The 15,257-nt window shown below is 38.3% G+C and overlaps 1 protein-coding gene across 3 annotated transcripts in view; it reads right to left on the bottom strand.

Moving 5' to 3' along the window:
* capn15 (calpain 15) overlaps nucleotides 1–14,611 on the bottom strand; it is a 29,460-nt gene extending 14,849 nt beyond the window's left edge. The window contains exons 1-3 of one of the 3 annotated variants that reach the window (XM_052541923.1): nucleotides 12,169–12,861; nucleotides 10,669–11,406; nucleotides 2,449–3,898 (exon numbers count right to left, since the gene is read on the bottom strand). In XM_052541923.1, coding sequence (XP_052397883.1) covers nucleotides 2,449–3,898; nucleotides 10,669–10,853 — 1,635 coding nt within the window. In that variant the 5' untranslated portion in view covers nucleotides 10,854–11,406; nucleotides 12,169–12,861. Of the gene's footprint in view, nucleotides 1–2,448; nucleotides 3,899–10,668; nucleotides 11,947–12,168; nucleotides 12,862–14,239 lie in introns of those variants that run through there. The other 2 variants (XM_052541924.1, XM_052541922.1) reach the window with 2 other exon arrangements.
* Between the last annotated feature and the right edge of the window lie 646 nt (nucleotides 14,612–15,257).

A 15,257-nucleotide genomic window follows, 5' to 3' on the forward strand; every position in this document is an offset into this window, starting at 1 on the left:
AAAAAACTGCAGCAGATACAGCTTCAAACATACATTCTCACAGACTGCAGAAGCTCACGCAACACCTGATTTTAGTTTTTTTTGCAGGAAAGACGCGCATGCTGGAGAAATAGGGGTCATTTTGACTCTGGGGAGACGTTTAATTGCTGCCACAACCGTTTCTAAAAATACATCTCCCGAGCTGCAAGCGCAGACGGACGCAGATCGGAGGGACTGCTGGGAAAATGCATGTGAACTTGTGTTTGAGATGTCTGAAATCCCATTTGCAAAGAGAATGAGTGCTGGTATAACTTCGATTATTAATCATATTATTTATTTTAGTACATAACGTGCTGAAAAATTTGATTTTGAATAGCTTAGGCATGATCTAAACTTAGTTTGTGATGCAGCATTTTTCATTCTGAAGGGAGAACATCTGGGTCAAATCCCAGCTGTGCTGAGACCTGAAATTAATATTCATCAACTGATGTCTAAAGATCAGATCAGAGCATCTTCAGGGATGCTTACGAGCACAACACATTTACAGTGTAAACACTAACACATCCTGACGTGCCCCAGAAAACACTGAAGGACCTTCTAGTCATGTAACACACACCAAAAAAACGAAACAAAAAGATGTACTTCATCTCAGAGAAAACATGAGGATTCATATCATGTTGCATCCTGGGGAAATAACGTGTGTAGTCCGGAAACCACTGAACACAAATCTCAAGAGGACACTGGAGAAGCAAGCCAGAGCTGCATCCAAATATATTTAACCTTAGTAAGATGATACTAACATGTAGAGATCATAACTGTGGCTTATCTGGATTTCAACCTTTGGTTTTAGCGTCACGAGTCTTTAAGAGCTGTTTGTCTGCACGAGGAGGAAATACAAAGGTCAGACTGATTTAACTACCAATCTCAAGGCTGAAATAGAAAACTAGCCAGAGATATGGAAGACATACCTCAGCGATATCAAGGAGTTCCTAGAAACATTCCTGAAAGGAAGACTTTGAGAAGCTGCTGAAGTTGTATTCACGAGGAATCGGTTTCATTTAAGAGATGAAGTACCGCTTTTAAGTGCAAATGATAAATTGAATAAACACTTCTGTGTTCTTTTGCGAATCCTTTAATTGAATATGGAAAAATGAGCATTTCAGCCCCGTGGGGAGTGAATCATTACACACTCGACTCACAAGAGCACAAAGCCACTTACTTCAGCGGGACGCTCCTTAAACGCTCCTTCTGTCTGAACAGAACATCACGAGCTGAACAACTGCTGCCAGCATCTCCTCAAACACAAAGTCTGGCCATTTTCCCCTCGATTAAGGTCAGAGATAGATCAAATATTTAGCAGATATGAGGGGCACTGCTGTTTCACGCTCTGCTTGTCGCTCTGATATGTCAACAGAATAGAGTAGCAGGAGGTTTAGATGATGGAACATTAGTATTTATGTGGGTCAGGTGTGTCACATAGAAACACACACACACACACATATATATATTACATTATAACACTACAGACGAGACCACGAGATGCACTGGTGTATCAATCACTGACATTTAAACTGATATTAAAAACAGATGGTTCATTAAAAATTAATATAGTACATCTATTGTGTTGGATATGGTCTATAATTGGTTCTTGAGCAGCAAATCGGTATATTAGAATGATTTCCGAAGGATCACATGACACTGAAACTGGAGTAATGATGCTGAAAATTCAGCTTTACATTAAGGGAATAAATTACTTTTTAAAATATATTACAATAGAAAACATTTATTTTACATTATAATAATATTTCACAATTTTACAAATAAAATTTAGATCAAATAAATGCAGACTTGGTGAGCAGAAGAGATTTCGCTCAAAACTCCAACTCTCTTTGGATATCATTTAAAGTAAAAATATCAGTTAAAATAACTAAGGCGAGTTTTGGTAATTTTCACATAAGGACGTTTTACATATTAATAATTTTTATTTAACTTTAAAATAACCCTAGCCTCATGAATGAACAACATTTAACTGCATATTTTGACATGGAAAACATAATAACACTTTCAAGATTAAATTAAATGGACAGCTTAAATGACCAATTCTGTTACTGAAATGTATTTTAAAATATTATCGTATTGTCTCTTAAACTAAAAAGAATCATTCCCAGGACTTATTAATTTTTTCCACATTTTAGGTAAATCGATTTTTGTTATAATTTAACTAAAATGACGGAACAAATTTGTCACTACCTAAAATGGGACAAGAGATTCATTTTATATAAAATGTGGCCACAAATTAAGAAATCATATTTTTCTGTATATCATATGTGTGTATCTGTAGAATAGAGTTTCTGCTTATTTTTGTTAAAATCAGTATAAAGTAAGTATCTCTGCATCTTTAGCGCATTTAAAAATACTACACAAATATATATATTTTATTTTTTATAAATCAAACTGACAGTGTCTTACCTCTCTGCAGAAGCTGACAATGTTTTCCCACAATTCCTTGGCCTCTCCTTCATCCGTGCGTCTGCGCGTCTCCACATGCATGCTCTCCCGGCGTTTGAGCGGCTTCCCGATTTTCCTCTGGTTCAGATACTGCTGTGGGGTGTGACATGCCACGCAATGCTTCATCCTTACTTCGTTTAAGAGTGTGCAGGCAGGACACGTCCACTGACACGCGCTCTTGTCCTGCGCAGACGGGGATGAGATGGAGGAAGAGGAGGTGGAAGTAAAGGCACGCTGTTGTTTCCGAGAACACGACGAGCAGTTGGACGGCTCAAAGAAACCGTGCAATTTGGATGAACCGCAGGCTGTGCAGTGGCCCGCGCCCGTCGGGTTGCGCAACGTACATTTGGAGCACGCCCACGAGCTGAAGTCTGGACTGGACGGTGACGCCGGAGTGAATCGCACTGATTCGCCCAGTACGTCTATGACGTCACCGCCCGAACCCGGCCGCGACCCTCGACATGCATCACAGCGGCCGGCGGATGACGAGGGAGGAGCTGTGGGGGCAGAGCATCCGGGGCACTTCCAAGAGGGCGGAGACGTGACTGGAGGGGCGGGGCTATTAGGCTCCTCCTCCAGCACACTCAGGCGCTTGAGTGAGTAGTTGTCTGATGGTGGGAGGGGCTTGGGTTTGGTAGGCGGGCAGGTTGAGGGGGAGGTTGGCGAGGGGGCAGGGTTCGGGGGCCGGCCAGGAGGCGGGACTTCCCTTCGGCTGCGAGGCACGGGGTTATTCTGAAGCGAGGATAGGGAAGGGGGCAGAAATGGGATGGGGGGTGGAGAAGGGGTTTCAGAAGGAGCTTGGGGTGGAGAATCTTCAGTCAGATCGATGAGAAGAGGCGCGGATGCTCCCGCTGTTTGCGTGGGAAACCCGGTCACGGGTGTGCGCACTTCCGGGACGACTAGTGCTTCAGGAGGGATCTTCGGTAAGGAGAGTTTCCTCGGACCACCACATGCCGAGCACGATAACGCCACCGGAGTATTCACTAAAGTACAGCGAGGACACGCCCACTCTGATGACCCCTCCCCTCCCATGCACACCTCCCCATTGGATTCCGCACATCGGGACTCCCCATTGGCTACCTGACCTTTGGCTTCAGGGCTGGAGGCGGGCTGTACTGGAGTGGGCGGGGGCTGCTTGGGTGGGAGGGGTCCGTTGGGCGTAACTGGAGGTGCTCCGCACACAGAACACGAACCTAATCCATGGTGATTGGTCACAGTGCAACGGGGGCAGGACCAGCGAGGTTCCTCAGCACTGCTGAGGCGCAAAATATGGTTCAAATCCGGCTTCTGCCGAGGAGCTTCACAAATAGAGCAGCGTAAGGAGCCGCTGGAGTTAAGAAACGTGCAGCGCCCACATGACCAATCAGAAGTCCTCACAACTGCAGCCATCGAACCGGGAGAATGAGAGTTACTGAAAAACAAGGAGAGAGATAAAACAATTAGTTATGGAATTCAATTCCCAAGTACACAAAAGAGTGCAGAATGGAGTTGTGGAAAATCAAATAGCATTAGGTAAAGATAGACTAATGAGGAAGATTAATAGGCCTAATACAATGCATTATTAATAAACCAACATTATGACTTATACCAGTGTGTTAACCTAATATTTCAAACAGGTTGATTAATCAATATTCAAACTGTGATAGTTGTCATATATCAAACCAATTTATTTTTTTAATGCTATATGTGAGGCCATTTAATGTAAAAAAAAAAAACATTTAATTAAATTAATAAACATACATAAAAGGTATACAAACAGGACAAATATTTTACATGCATAAAAATAAGATCCACATAAACATTTTAGGGTGCATTTGAGGGGTGTGTGTGCGTGTAAATATATATATATATATATATATATATATATATATATATATATATATATATATATATATATATATATATATATATATATATATATATATATATATATTAATTATAAAGTATATATTATAAACATTAGTTATAATATTATTATTATACATTTTATATAAAAATGACATTTTAATTATTTAAACAAATAAATAAAAAACTTAAAAAAAAAAATTCAGAGAGGAGATAAGGAATAGACAAATTTTCAGTGCACTTGTGAAGTCTGTCTATATAAATGTAACATAATACTTCCATACATTTGTTTAGTTAACAGCAGTAACCAAGGAATCACTGTATAGCTTCTGTTTCATCAGCGCCATCTGCTGTCAGAGAGTCAATCTACACTCATTCAGTTCCTCAGCTGTTTTGTTTTGTGCAGATGTTTTATGTAGTACAATTAAAAAAATAAAGTCAGAGCATTCAGATTTGGTTTTAAATTTCGAAATTACAATCTAATTTAGATTTAAAACCGCTCGTGCTTGTGATTAAAAAGCAGTCACAGCCTCTAATCATAAATGGTTGTTTGTTATTTTATTTGTTATTTATCTTAAATTTCAATTTAGTTTTGTTATTCAACATATTTCAGTTTCACAAAGAAATGCGCAGCAATTTGGTCCAAGCATTTATATTTGTCTTTAATCTTGTCGCGAGAAAATCGTATCGTGAATTCAGTATTGTGAATCCTATTGCAACATGAGTTGAGTGACTTGTTACATCCCTAGTGCCGAGACATTTGACCCAGTGTCTCCAAAAACCATCACATACACGCAGGAAGACATTTGTACTGTGAGTCACAGTCATTAGCACTGGTCTAACAGAACTGGCCCTCATCCCACTCCTCCCTGAGTGCGTGCGTGTGTGTGTGTGTGTGTGTGTGTGTGTGTGTGTGTGTCATATCAGGACACAACTCTGTATAATGACATGGGTATGACACAGGTATTACAAGGAGAGGGTGACTTATGAGACATAACCCATGTCCCCATTTTTCAAAACACTTATAAATCATACAGAATGAGTTTTTTTGAGAAAGTAAAAATGCACAAAGTTTCCTGTGAGGGTTAGGGTTAGGTGTAGGGTTGGTGAAGGGACATAGAATATACAGTTTGTACAGAATAAAAACCATTACACCTATGGGATGAACACACTTTATACAGAAACAAACGTGTGTGCGTGTGTGTGTCCTATACGACTGACTAGTGAAACTAATTGTCGGCCCAAGGAGGATCAAGCTAATAAATAATGCAAAGAATCAAAGCTGGCCTGCATATCTGATCATATTGTATGCATCCTGCAGTGCATGATGGGTGTGTTCGGTGACCTATTAACACTGCTGGAAAGCAGGGAATTATTGGCGGAAATAGTTTTTCCGAGTACGTGATATAACATCATTCCAACAGCATCATATTTTTGGCTTCGGGCTGATGAACATCATGTAAGAACTATGTTGACTGGAATCCATTTAAAACGGTCACATTAGAGTCATATAAAAAAGATCGGGGCAATCTGGGACAGGGGAAATCTGAGGTTAGGAAACACCTTTCATTACGCAAACGAGGAAACCACATGATACGAGGTGAAAGAGAATTCAAAGATCAAACTATATTTATGAATTAATATGGATGTGTGGATTTAGGCTTGAAGTGTCCTCTTTTGGAGAGACTGTCACACTTTTACTCCAGTGAATATTTCTCAGTATACACAAACCTTGAAGTCTCAGCTACAAAATAGATATTGTATTTGCGTTTGCATCATTATTGGCCATAATGAAAGTACAAAAGGTAACACCAAAATATGAAGACCAATAAATAATCATTGATACATTACGATTAACAACTTGCCTCAACCTGATACATGAAAGCATACCCCCCCCCCCCCCCAAAAAAAACAATACAATTATGATAATTCTGGCATTTTAGTTTATAAGACAGACTTTTGAAAGTAACATACTAAACCATGGTGTGTGTGTGTGTGTGTGTGAGAGAGAGATTCAAGCAGGGAGAGTTCATTCTGAATTGTGATTGGCTGAAGTGATAGGAGCTTGTTGCTATGGGAATAAATCCTCAGTAAAGCCTCAGAGGACAGCGACTCACTTTCTACCGATAAAACACTCAGGAAACATCTAGATAAAGACACACACACAAACACACACACACACACACACTCACTCACAATAGAGACGTACAGCACTCATGTCTCAAGTGTCAAAGGTCATCGCAAAAGTGTTTTTTTTTTATGCTTAAAAACTTCACCTCAGACAAACTGAAAAGTAGATGTGTGTGTGTGTGTGTGTGTGTATATATATATATATATATATATATATATATATATATATATATATATATATATATATATATAGTAAAAATAGTATATATACAAAATTCTATTAAGAAAAAAATACATTCACACACATTTATTTGGTTGTTTTAGGCCATGTCAAAGACTATAAGGTAAATAAGTCATTAAAAAAATTGGTAAATAAACAATAGGATAAAGAAACAATACATAATTTACAAACAAAGAAAATATTTTTTGGCTAAAATATATTTGTTATTTATTAGTTTAAATAATTTAATTTAAAATGAATTATATTTGAATAATAAATAATATTATTTATATAAATAAATAAATAAAAATATATAATTAGTAATATATATATACACACTGTACAGACCAAAAGTTTGGAAACATTACTATTTTTTATGTTTTTGAAAGAAGTTTCTTCTGCTCACCAAGCCTGCATTTATTTGATCAAAAATACAGAGAAAAACTGTAATATTGTGAAATATTATTACAACTTAAAATAATAGTTTTCTATTTGAATAAACTTTTAAAAAAAAATGTATTCCTGTGATGCAAAGCTGAATTTTCAGCATCATTACTCCAGCCTTCAGTGTCACATGTAACATCAGTCACATGATCATTTAGAAATCATTCTAATATTCTGATTTATTATGAGTGTTGGAAACAGTTCTGCTGTCTAATAAATTTGATCAATAAAAGGTTAAAAAGAACTGCATTTATTCAAAAGAAAAATGTAATATATATTCTAATAATATATTTTCTTTACTATCACTTTTTATCAATTTAACACATCCTTGCTGAATAAAAGTATTGATTTTATTTAAAAAGAAGAAAGAAACAATTACTGATCCCAAATTCCTGACCAGTAGTGTATATAGTTATTACAAAATATTTATATTTTAAAAACATAGCATTTTTTTTTTTTTACTTTTTATTCATCAAAGTATCCTAAAAAAGTATCACATGTTCTGAAAAAATATTAAGCAGCAGAATTGTTTCCAACTTTGATAATGAATCATCATATTAGAATGATTTCTAAAGGATCATGTGATAATGATCCTAAAAATTCAGCTTTGCATCACAGAAATAAATGATAATTTAAAGTATAATACATTTAAAAACAATTACTTTAAATTGTAATAATATTTTACAATATTACTGTTTTTTCTGTATTTTCTTTCAAAAACATTAAAAATAGTAATGTTTCCAAACTTTTGGTCTGTACTGTATATGTATATATATATATATATATATATATATATATATATATATATATATATGTGTGTGTTGTAAATACACAAATCTGAACACACAGAAATGGTTCACAATTTGACGCAGATATAAACGCATTACATAAAGTGCTTCTGAAGCTGCCTGGATTCTGTTAACACGAGAAACCCTTTTTAAAAAAACACAAGGACATGTGGAGCTCTTGCACTGCTCAATCCTTATAAAAATAATATGCCTGCATTGTTTTAGCAGTAAGAATAATTCATGGTCCTGTGCCATGTGACTCCAGCTGAGAGCTTGTTTCTTGTGAAGCGCTGCTGTTTGAGCGGCTGCCCCGTCGAGTCTGTCTGTGGCGTGTCAGTTGGTAAAAAGGTTGGTGACAGCCGTTTGTTTTACTCCCTGAACTTTTGGAAATGAACAGCCGCGTACAGCAGATGGTGCTCCAAGCCTGACAACTGAACCTCTGTTTTCTTTACATCGCGTGCCTGGACGGACAGGTTAACTCGGTTAAATATTCTACACTAGCATCTCGTTTTGTCCCTTAGGTTCACTTACAATGATAACCTTGTACATAAAAGCAGGTTTCTTTTGGTCATTTTATCCATTGAGTATTTTCCACCCTCTCTCGGAGCCTTAACAGCCCATTTAGTTGTTGTCTTCTTTATGCAAATTACGTCAATTATGATTGGCTCAATATAACAGCATAGACACCCACAAAATTAAACTTCTTCCATAAGTTAATCACCCTTATGTCATCCCAAAAGCATTTTTGTCATACAAAGAAAGTAAATGAGGCTGGACACTGTGTGTGTGTGTGTGTGTGTGTGTATATATGTATATATATATCCACTAAAATATATTACTTGCATAATAAAACTTCTGAAGCCAAATAGTAACTTTGTATGAGGAAAGACCTTTGAGGAAAAATGAAGTCATATTTAATGACTGCACATTAAAATGTTGACAGTCCCTCAGTTCTCTTTCTGTGTACATTCAAATATGGCGACTCGAGACGTTAATGACAAGACATCAAGAAACCATTATGTGTGATGTTTGGATGATGAGAAACTTTGACTTGAGGCACTTTACTCATTTACAAATGGTCCTTTTTGGAGTTCAGAAATCCTCCTTCATTCACTTTCACTGTGTGCAAAAGAGCAGCATGAATAGTCAACATTTTAAACTAAACATTTTCTATTGTGTTCCACAGAAAAAGAAAACCTCACAGATTTGGGTCAGAGAATTATCTTCCTTTTTGAAAGAACATCAGCGACTCTTTTCAACATACTGATGATTCAGCTCCACCACACGTGCCTCGACATGTAACACAGACATGATCAACATCAGTGAAACAGAGAAGAACCTCAAAGATCGCTTATCAACATGTGAACACACACACACACACACACGAGAAACCTCACGGGTTCACAGGGTGCCCCTGGCAAACAGTGTAACAGGGAAAATCCTCTAGTAAAAGGATGCCTTCAGTCAAAGTGGCTGCAATACCATCTGCTAAAACCAGACCATCTGCTTATCACACACACACACACACACACACACAGAATCTGTCCAAGAAGTTTCAGCTATACACTGTATTGACACACACTCCATTAAACATGAGCATACACTAGTACACTAAGGTTTGTGTTTGATTTTTCTATTTTTTTTAACTCTCTTCTGCTCACCAAGGCTGCATTTATTTGATCAAAAATAAAGAAAAATCTTCAATATTGTGAAATATTAAATCCATTTAAAATAGTTGTTTCTTAATGTAATTAATTTTAAAATGTAATGCAAAGCATCATTCCTCCAGTCTTCAGTGTCACATGATCTTCAGAAATCAGTCTAACATAATGATTTTCTGCTCAAGAAACATTTCTGATTATCATCGATGCTGGAAATAGTGGTGCTGCTTCATATTTGTGTGGAAAGCAGGATAATACTTTAAATATATATATTTTGGAACATTTTAAACTCTACTGTTACTTAATTTAATGCATCCTATCTGAATAAAATTGAATGGTAGTTTAAAATGCATCAACAATCCAGAACGCAAAATGAACTTGAAATATCATTCTCAACTAATTTTATGCATTTCCAAATGAAATCTAGGGCAGGACTGGATTATTGAATTGAGTGAAGTGGGAGAACATTTTCTACAGAATAACATGCACAGATAAAACAGTCCAGGATCATGCACTCAAAATATATTAAGGCTTAAATTGATCTATTTGTAATGTATTTGAATTTTATTTTCCATGCATTTGGATTACAAAGTTTGAACATAAACAAACCAATAAATGTAATGTGATGCATATTTGTCTGACATACATAAAAGAACAGGTCAGATTTCTATAATCATAACAAAACAAAATCTGTAAAGGTGTTTTTAATACACAAAATAAATAATCAATCAATCCATTTTAAATAATTGAATAATGCTTGTTGCATATTTGAACCTTGTTCATGAATAAATGTAATCATTTTCACAATTAACAGAGGCATGCTGTTTCTAAGCAATTTGAATAAATGTATTTTAATTGAAATAAAATGAAATCAAACCAGTTTTTTAGTGACCTGTTTCATTGCTGCATGACTGACATACATGAATCACATTAGGTTTATTATTTTATGTAACTAATCCAAATGCATGCACTTCAAATACATAAATCTTAAATTTAGATCTTAATATCATTTCTGAGTGTGTAAAGAGTCGATTTGACGTCATGTTGACTTATATCCCCTGATGAGGTGATGCTGGAGCGTGCACGTGTTTACCTGCGCTCTCTATGGGGGGTAGGCTGCTGCTGCTGCTGTTGGCGTGTGATGAAAGTGGTTCCCCACACCGGACTGCTGTGGCTGGTCCTGAGCCAGCCCATCGGAGCGGCCGGCGGGAACGGAGCCGTACTGAACCCGTGATCTGATTCTCTGTCTGTGGTCAGAGACGACGCAGAACTCCCCATTGCCACGAGCAACTTAGAAGCACACGCGCTGCGTCCCTCTGTTTGTCTTTGATACACATAAATACACTCAAACACAGAGGTCTACGGTTTTCAAGCTCAGTTAGGAGAGTCAGACATCTCCTCTAGTCTGAGAGATCAACATCAGGAAGTGGCTGTGATTGACAGGATCCACGGGTGCCGTTTTCCCCAAAGGTCTGCGAGGGCCGTGGGCCCTTCAGCTCAACAGGCCCGGTCTCTCGAAGCCTCAGGTGGCATTTAACCTGCCGTCACCTCGCCTGATAGGAAGGACGACACTTCGGGGATGGCAGTACAACACATTACTGAAGCACTCGAGACGAAAACACGGGTTTAAAAGAGGAAGTTTGAGGCAGCGAGAAAGTTTCCAGTCTCCATTCCCGTCTTGTTTTTCTATGCGTCTGGTTGAGTCACAGCACAGTCCCTCTAATCATGTTCACTGCCTGTCTCTCTCTCTCTCTCTCTTGCTCTCTGTCTGTCTGTGGCTCATCTTTCCGCAGCTGTCACCGGGATTACGATGCGTCACATTTCATCTGGCCTGCAGAAGCAAATATTCCTTTCATCGCAAACAAACATCAGCGAGCTTCCAGAAACAAGCATATGAATCTGTGTGCGTCTGCGCATGCGAATGAGTGCATGTATGTGTGCATGCATTTAATCAGCCATGCATGCAAAGACCAATTTTAAAAACGATTTCAACCCAGTACAGTACAATCTGTTAAAAGCGGACTTCTAAGGGCAATTAAAGAGGTTTTAACTAGTAAAAAAAAACATTTAAAATATAGGAAAATTAAAGTGGTAAATAATATGTTTTTAAATTAACGTTTTCTTCCTGATACCAAATATTATTTTATGGCATATATGACTGATATAATAAGTCTCTATGAGTTTGCATGCTTAAAAGATAAACTTTACATTTTAGATTTATGATCAGGCACTAAAACTATTTTAACGAGCAAAGAGGATGGATACCTTTACAAACATGGCACACACATACACAAAATAAGATCTGTATCTAATTCTGACCCAAATTATATTAATAAAAATAATAATTAAAAAAAACAAACACACATTGTAATACCTGCCAGTACCAGTAAAGCTACCACCAATATACCATCCACCCTATTAAGTCAGATATAAAAACATCATATATGTGACTATGCATGCAGGCAGGCATGTGTGTGTGTGTGCAAACCCCTGTATAAACATCAGTGTGTATGAGACTGCGCATACATGTATGCATGCATGTGTGTCTGCAGCATCAGTGGACTCATATCATGGCACAGAGAGGGTTTCTGACCCAGCAGAGTTCCTCAGTGGGTCAGACTGCAGCTGCTGCAGTGAATCTCGTCCTGCTTGTGTAGATCCAGCTGCTCCTCTCATCCGAGTCTCATCTAAAGCTCATGCAGATGTTCATAACGTGACGGCGACGGATGTGAAGGTTCTCATCTGTCTCTCCGGGCACCGGAGTATCAAGTTTGACACTCAGATCGCGACTATGAATATTTAACGGCGCAGAAAGGCTCGGGTGAGGTACAGTGGTCTCGGGCCCGGTGAGGACATGAGCGCTCCGGTTCCTCCGGTCTGATGTGGGTCTCAACTGCGGTCAAGAGTCAAAAGCATCGGGATGGATGATAGGCTACAGAAAGATCCCGACTGCTGAAACGCTGGCGTCCGGGTGCACGGTACGGTTCGGATCGCTCCTGTCGGTCCCGCGCGGTTCAGTGTGCCGGTTCGGTCACTTCTGATTCGGCTGGAGCGGATGATGATGATGTTGATGATGCTGATGCTGCTGCTGTCGCGCGCCGCATAAACACACACAGCAGCCGAACTGCAGCGGTGCTTTCATGCATCTCCTCACGGGACTCATCATGAAAGCATGCGTGTGTCTAAAGCGCACTTGGACGTGCAAGCATAAGATGCTGTTATTAATTTAATTCAGTTCTTAATTCAGCCCGTTCCTCTTCAGCACGCGCAGAGATGAGCGAGGATTACGGCGAGTCAGCAGCGCGCATGCTCAGACTCTACCTCTGCTACAGGAATCGGATTCTCTCGTTTTTCTCCTCTGTTGTATAAATGTACACAACTAATCTAGACTATAGGTGACTGAATCTCACAAAGCCTGTCAAAAGCACGTCCGGGTTATATAGCATCTCAAAATCATAAGAAGAAATACCAAAATATAAATTATTTCTGAATTACAACATTCTTTTTTTATTTAACAAGAATACCCAATCAACATGTCTTGAAAAACACATAATGAATACAAAATGATTGTTTTAATGTAAGTCAAACACAGGAAGTTCTATGGAAATTATGTTATTGCACTTTCGCAATTAAAGCCTAAAACCAGCCTGACAAGATCTTATGTAGAAGCACGCATGCAACAGATTCTTGTGGGGTGAGAGAGCCGAAGTGTGAAACCACTTACAGAAACCACTATAGACTCTATTATGGACCCTGTTAACTGACAAAACATGCATTCAGTACTTAAGACATGTGACACTGATGACAGCAGATGCAGGAGAAAATGTCTCACTGTTGAAACACACACACCTACCTTTTTTCCAATTTCAGTGAGCTCACAATAGACTTCTACTGAGCTGATCTAAAGCAAAGTGCAAGAGTTCTAAAACATTATTTGAGCATTTCCTACCTAAATTAGCAAATTAAGCACACACACACACACACAGTTTGACTGTATATTCAGAGTCAACTGACACATGAAAGATATATTGCTGGATACAAAGACAAACCACTAGATATACTAAACCTAAAATAGTCTTACTGATAAAAAGTGAACATGATCTGATTATCTAAAAACAGAACTGAGAAATAGAGACAGTGAATGACGTTCAGTCTCAATGAGGAATTGATGATGATTGATCAGTATGTTTATGTTATTCATAAACTTGAGCATCTTCAAAGTGATTCATATGACAGACTCGTCACACGCTAAATTCAGATCAACAGTTAGACATCTAATACGCCGCTGATTAAAATTAAAATACCAAACTTCAGCTTCTGAAGAAAATGTTCCTCATCTCAGAATCCACTTCCTCGTTCAGGAGCATCAATAAAGCAGAGCCTAAACCAAAACCAGCACTTAACCTATGACCGGTTATGACAGGTTAAACTATCACGAAACCAACGTTCTATTTTAGAGCGAACTGTTCTTTTAATGATACATTGTATCACTTCGCCAAGGAAGTTATAAAGAAACAAACGATATAATGTAACATTCGATGCAACTGTCGCTCGAGCAATTAAAGAGACAGAACCCGCCAAAACACAGAAACATATCTAAATCAAATGACCTACAGCTTGACATGTGAGGTTTGTTACGATCGGTTTAAACTGTGTGATCTTACTTGTGAAGCACAGGGAGATCTTTGGATGGACCGATGATCTTCTCTTCCTCGACCTGCCCGTTTAACTTTCCCTTCTGCTGTCCGAAACGACTTATTCTTCCCCAAAACCTTCATATAAACGCGTCTTCACTCTCCACGAGCTCTCTCTTCCGCCGATCCATGCTCGTCTGTGGGTGAGCTGATGTGTGATCTGGCTGGTTTGATCTACTGTCTTAATCTCGCAGGGTTCCTCATGCTCCTCTATGGAAATAATCACAAGAAACAGATCGCCGCGCAACCGCCGTAAACCCGTGCTCGAACACCGCGCTGCGCTGCTCAGAATGCGTAACTCTCGTTCAGAATCCGGATTTCTGAAACTCGTTTCCCAAAATGCCTTGTGTATGTATAGGAGAGAGAGATCAATTCTCATTGGACCGCGAATGTTGTCGGCCTGTGAGTGTTTCTAAGGAGACGCGCGAGGTTATTCCTACAGGGGGGCGCTCTACGGCCCAGAAACCTGAAAAGTCATTGGATCCCACGGTGGTTTTTATTTATTGAAATAATTTTTTTGTTAAGAAACAAAGATTTTTAACAGAAATGCAAATCAAAATCTGCCTCAACAGTGTTTATAAAATTGTTATATATACAAAAAAAAAAAAAAAAAAAACTCAATTCTCAATCAGTCAACATAATCAACTTTGATTGGTCCATCTTGATCAGCGCTGAGAAAAGTAACAGGTATCAGGTGGCTTCGACTTCAGCGTCTTGAAAATGTATATATATTTTTAACACGAATAAAGACAGTAATGTCTTTTAATTGTTGTTAAACTGAAAATAAACGGTGAAGAGTTAGAAATGGATAGCGGGTATCGTATTTGAATAATTAGCGACAACCTTTGAACCTCTTAAGTTTCGTTTTTTTTACAACCTTTCAGAGAGAAACTCCCGGATGTGGGTAAATCGAGTCGGTTTTCTCAACAAAAACAAAAATCTAAAACCGAAACTTAGACTGTGGTAAATTACATAAGGATGATAGGAA

The sequence above is a fragment of the Carassius gibelio genome, chromosome A24, assembly GCF_023724105.1.
Source record: "Carassius gibelio isolate Cgi1373 ecotype wild population from Czech Republic chromosome A24, carGib1.2-hapl.c, whole genome shotgun sequence".
In the NCBI taxonomy this organism is placed as follows: Eukaryota; Metazoa; Chordata; class Actinopteri; order Cypriniformes; family Cyprinidae; genus Carassius; species Carassius gibelio.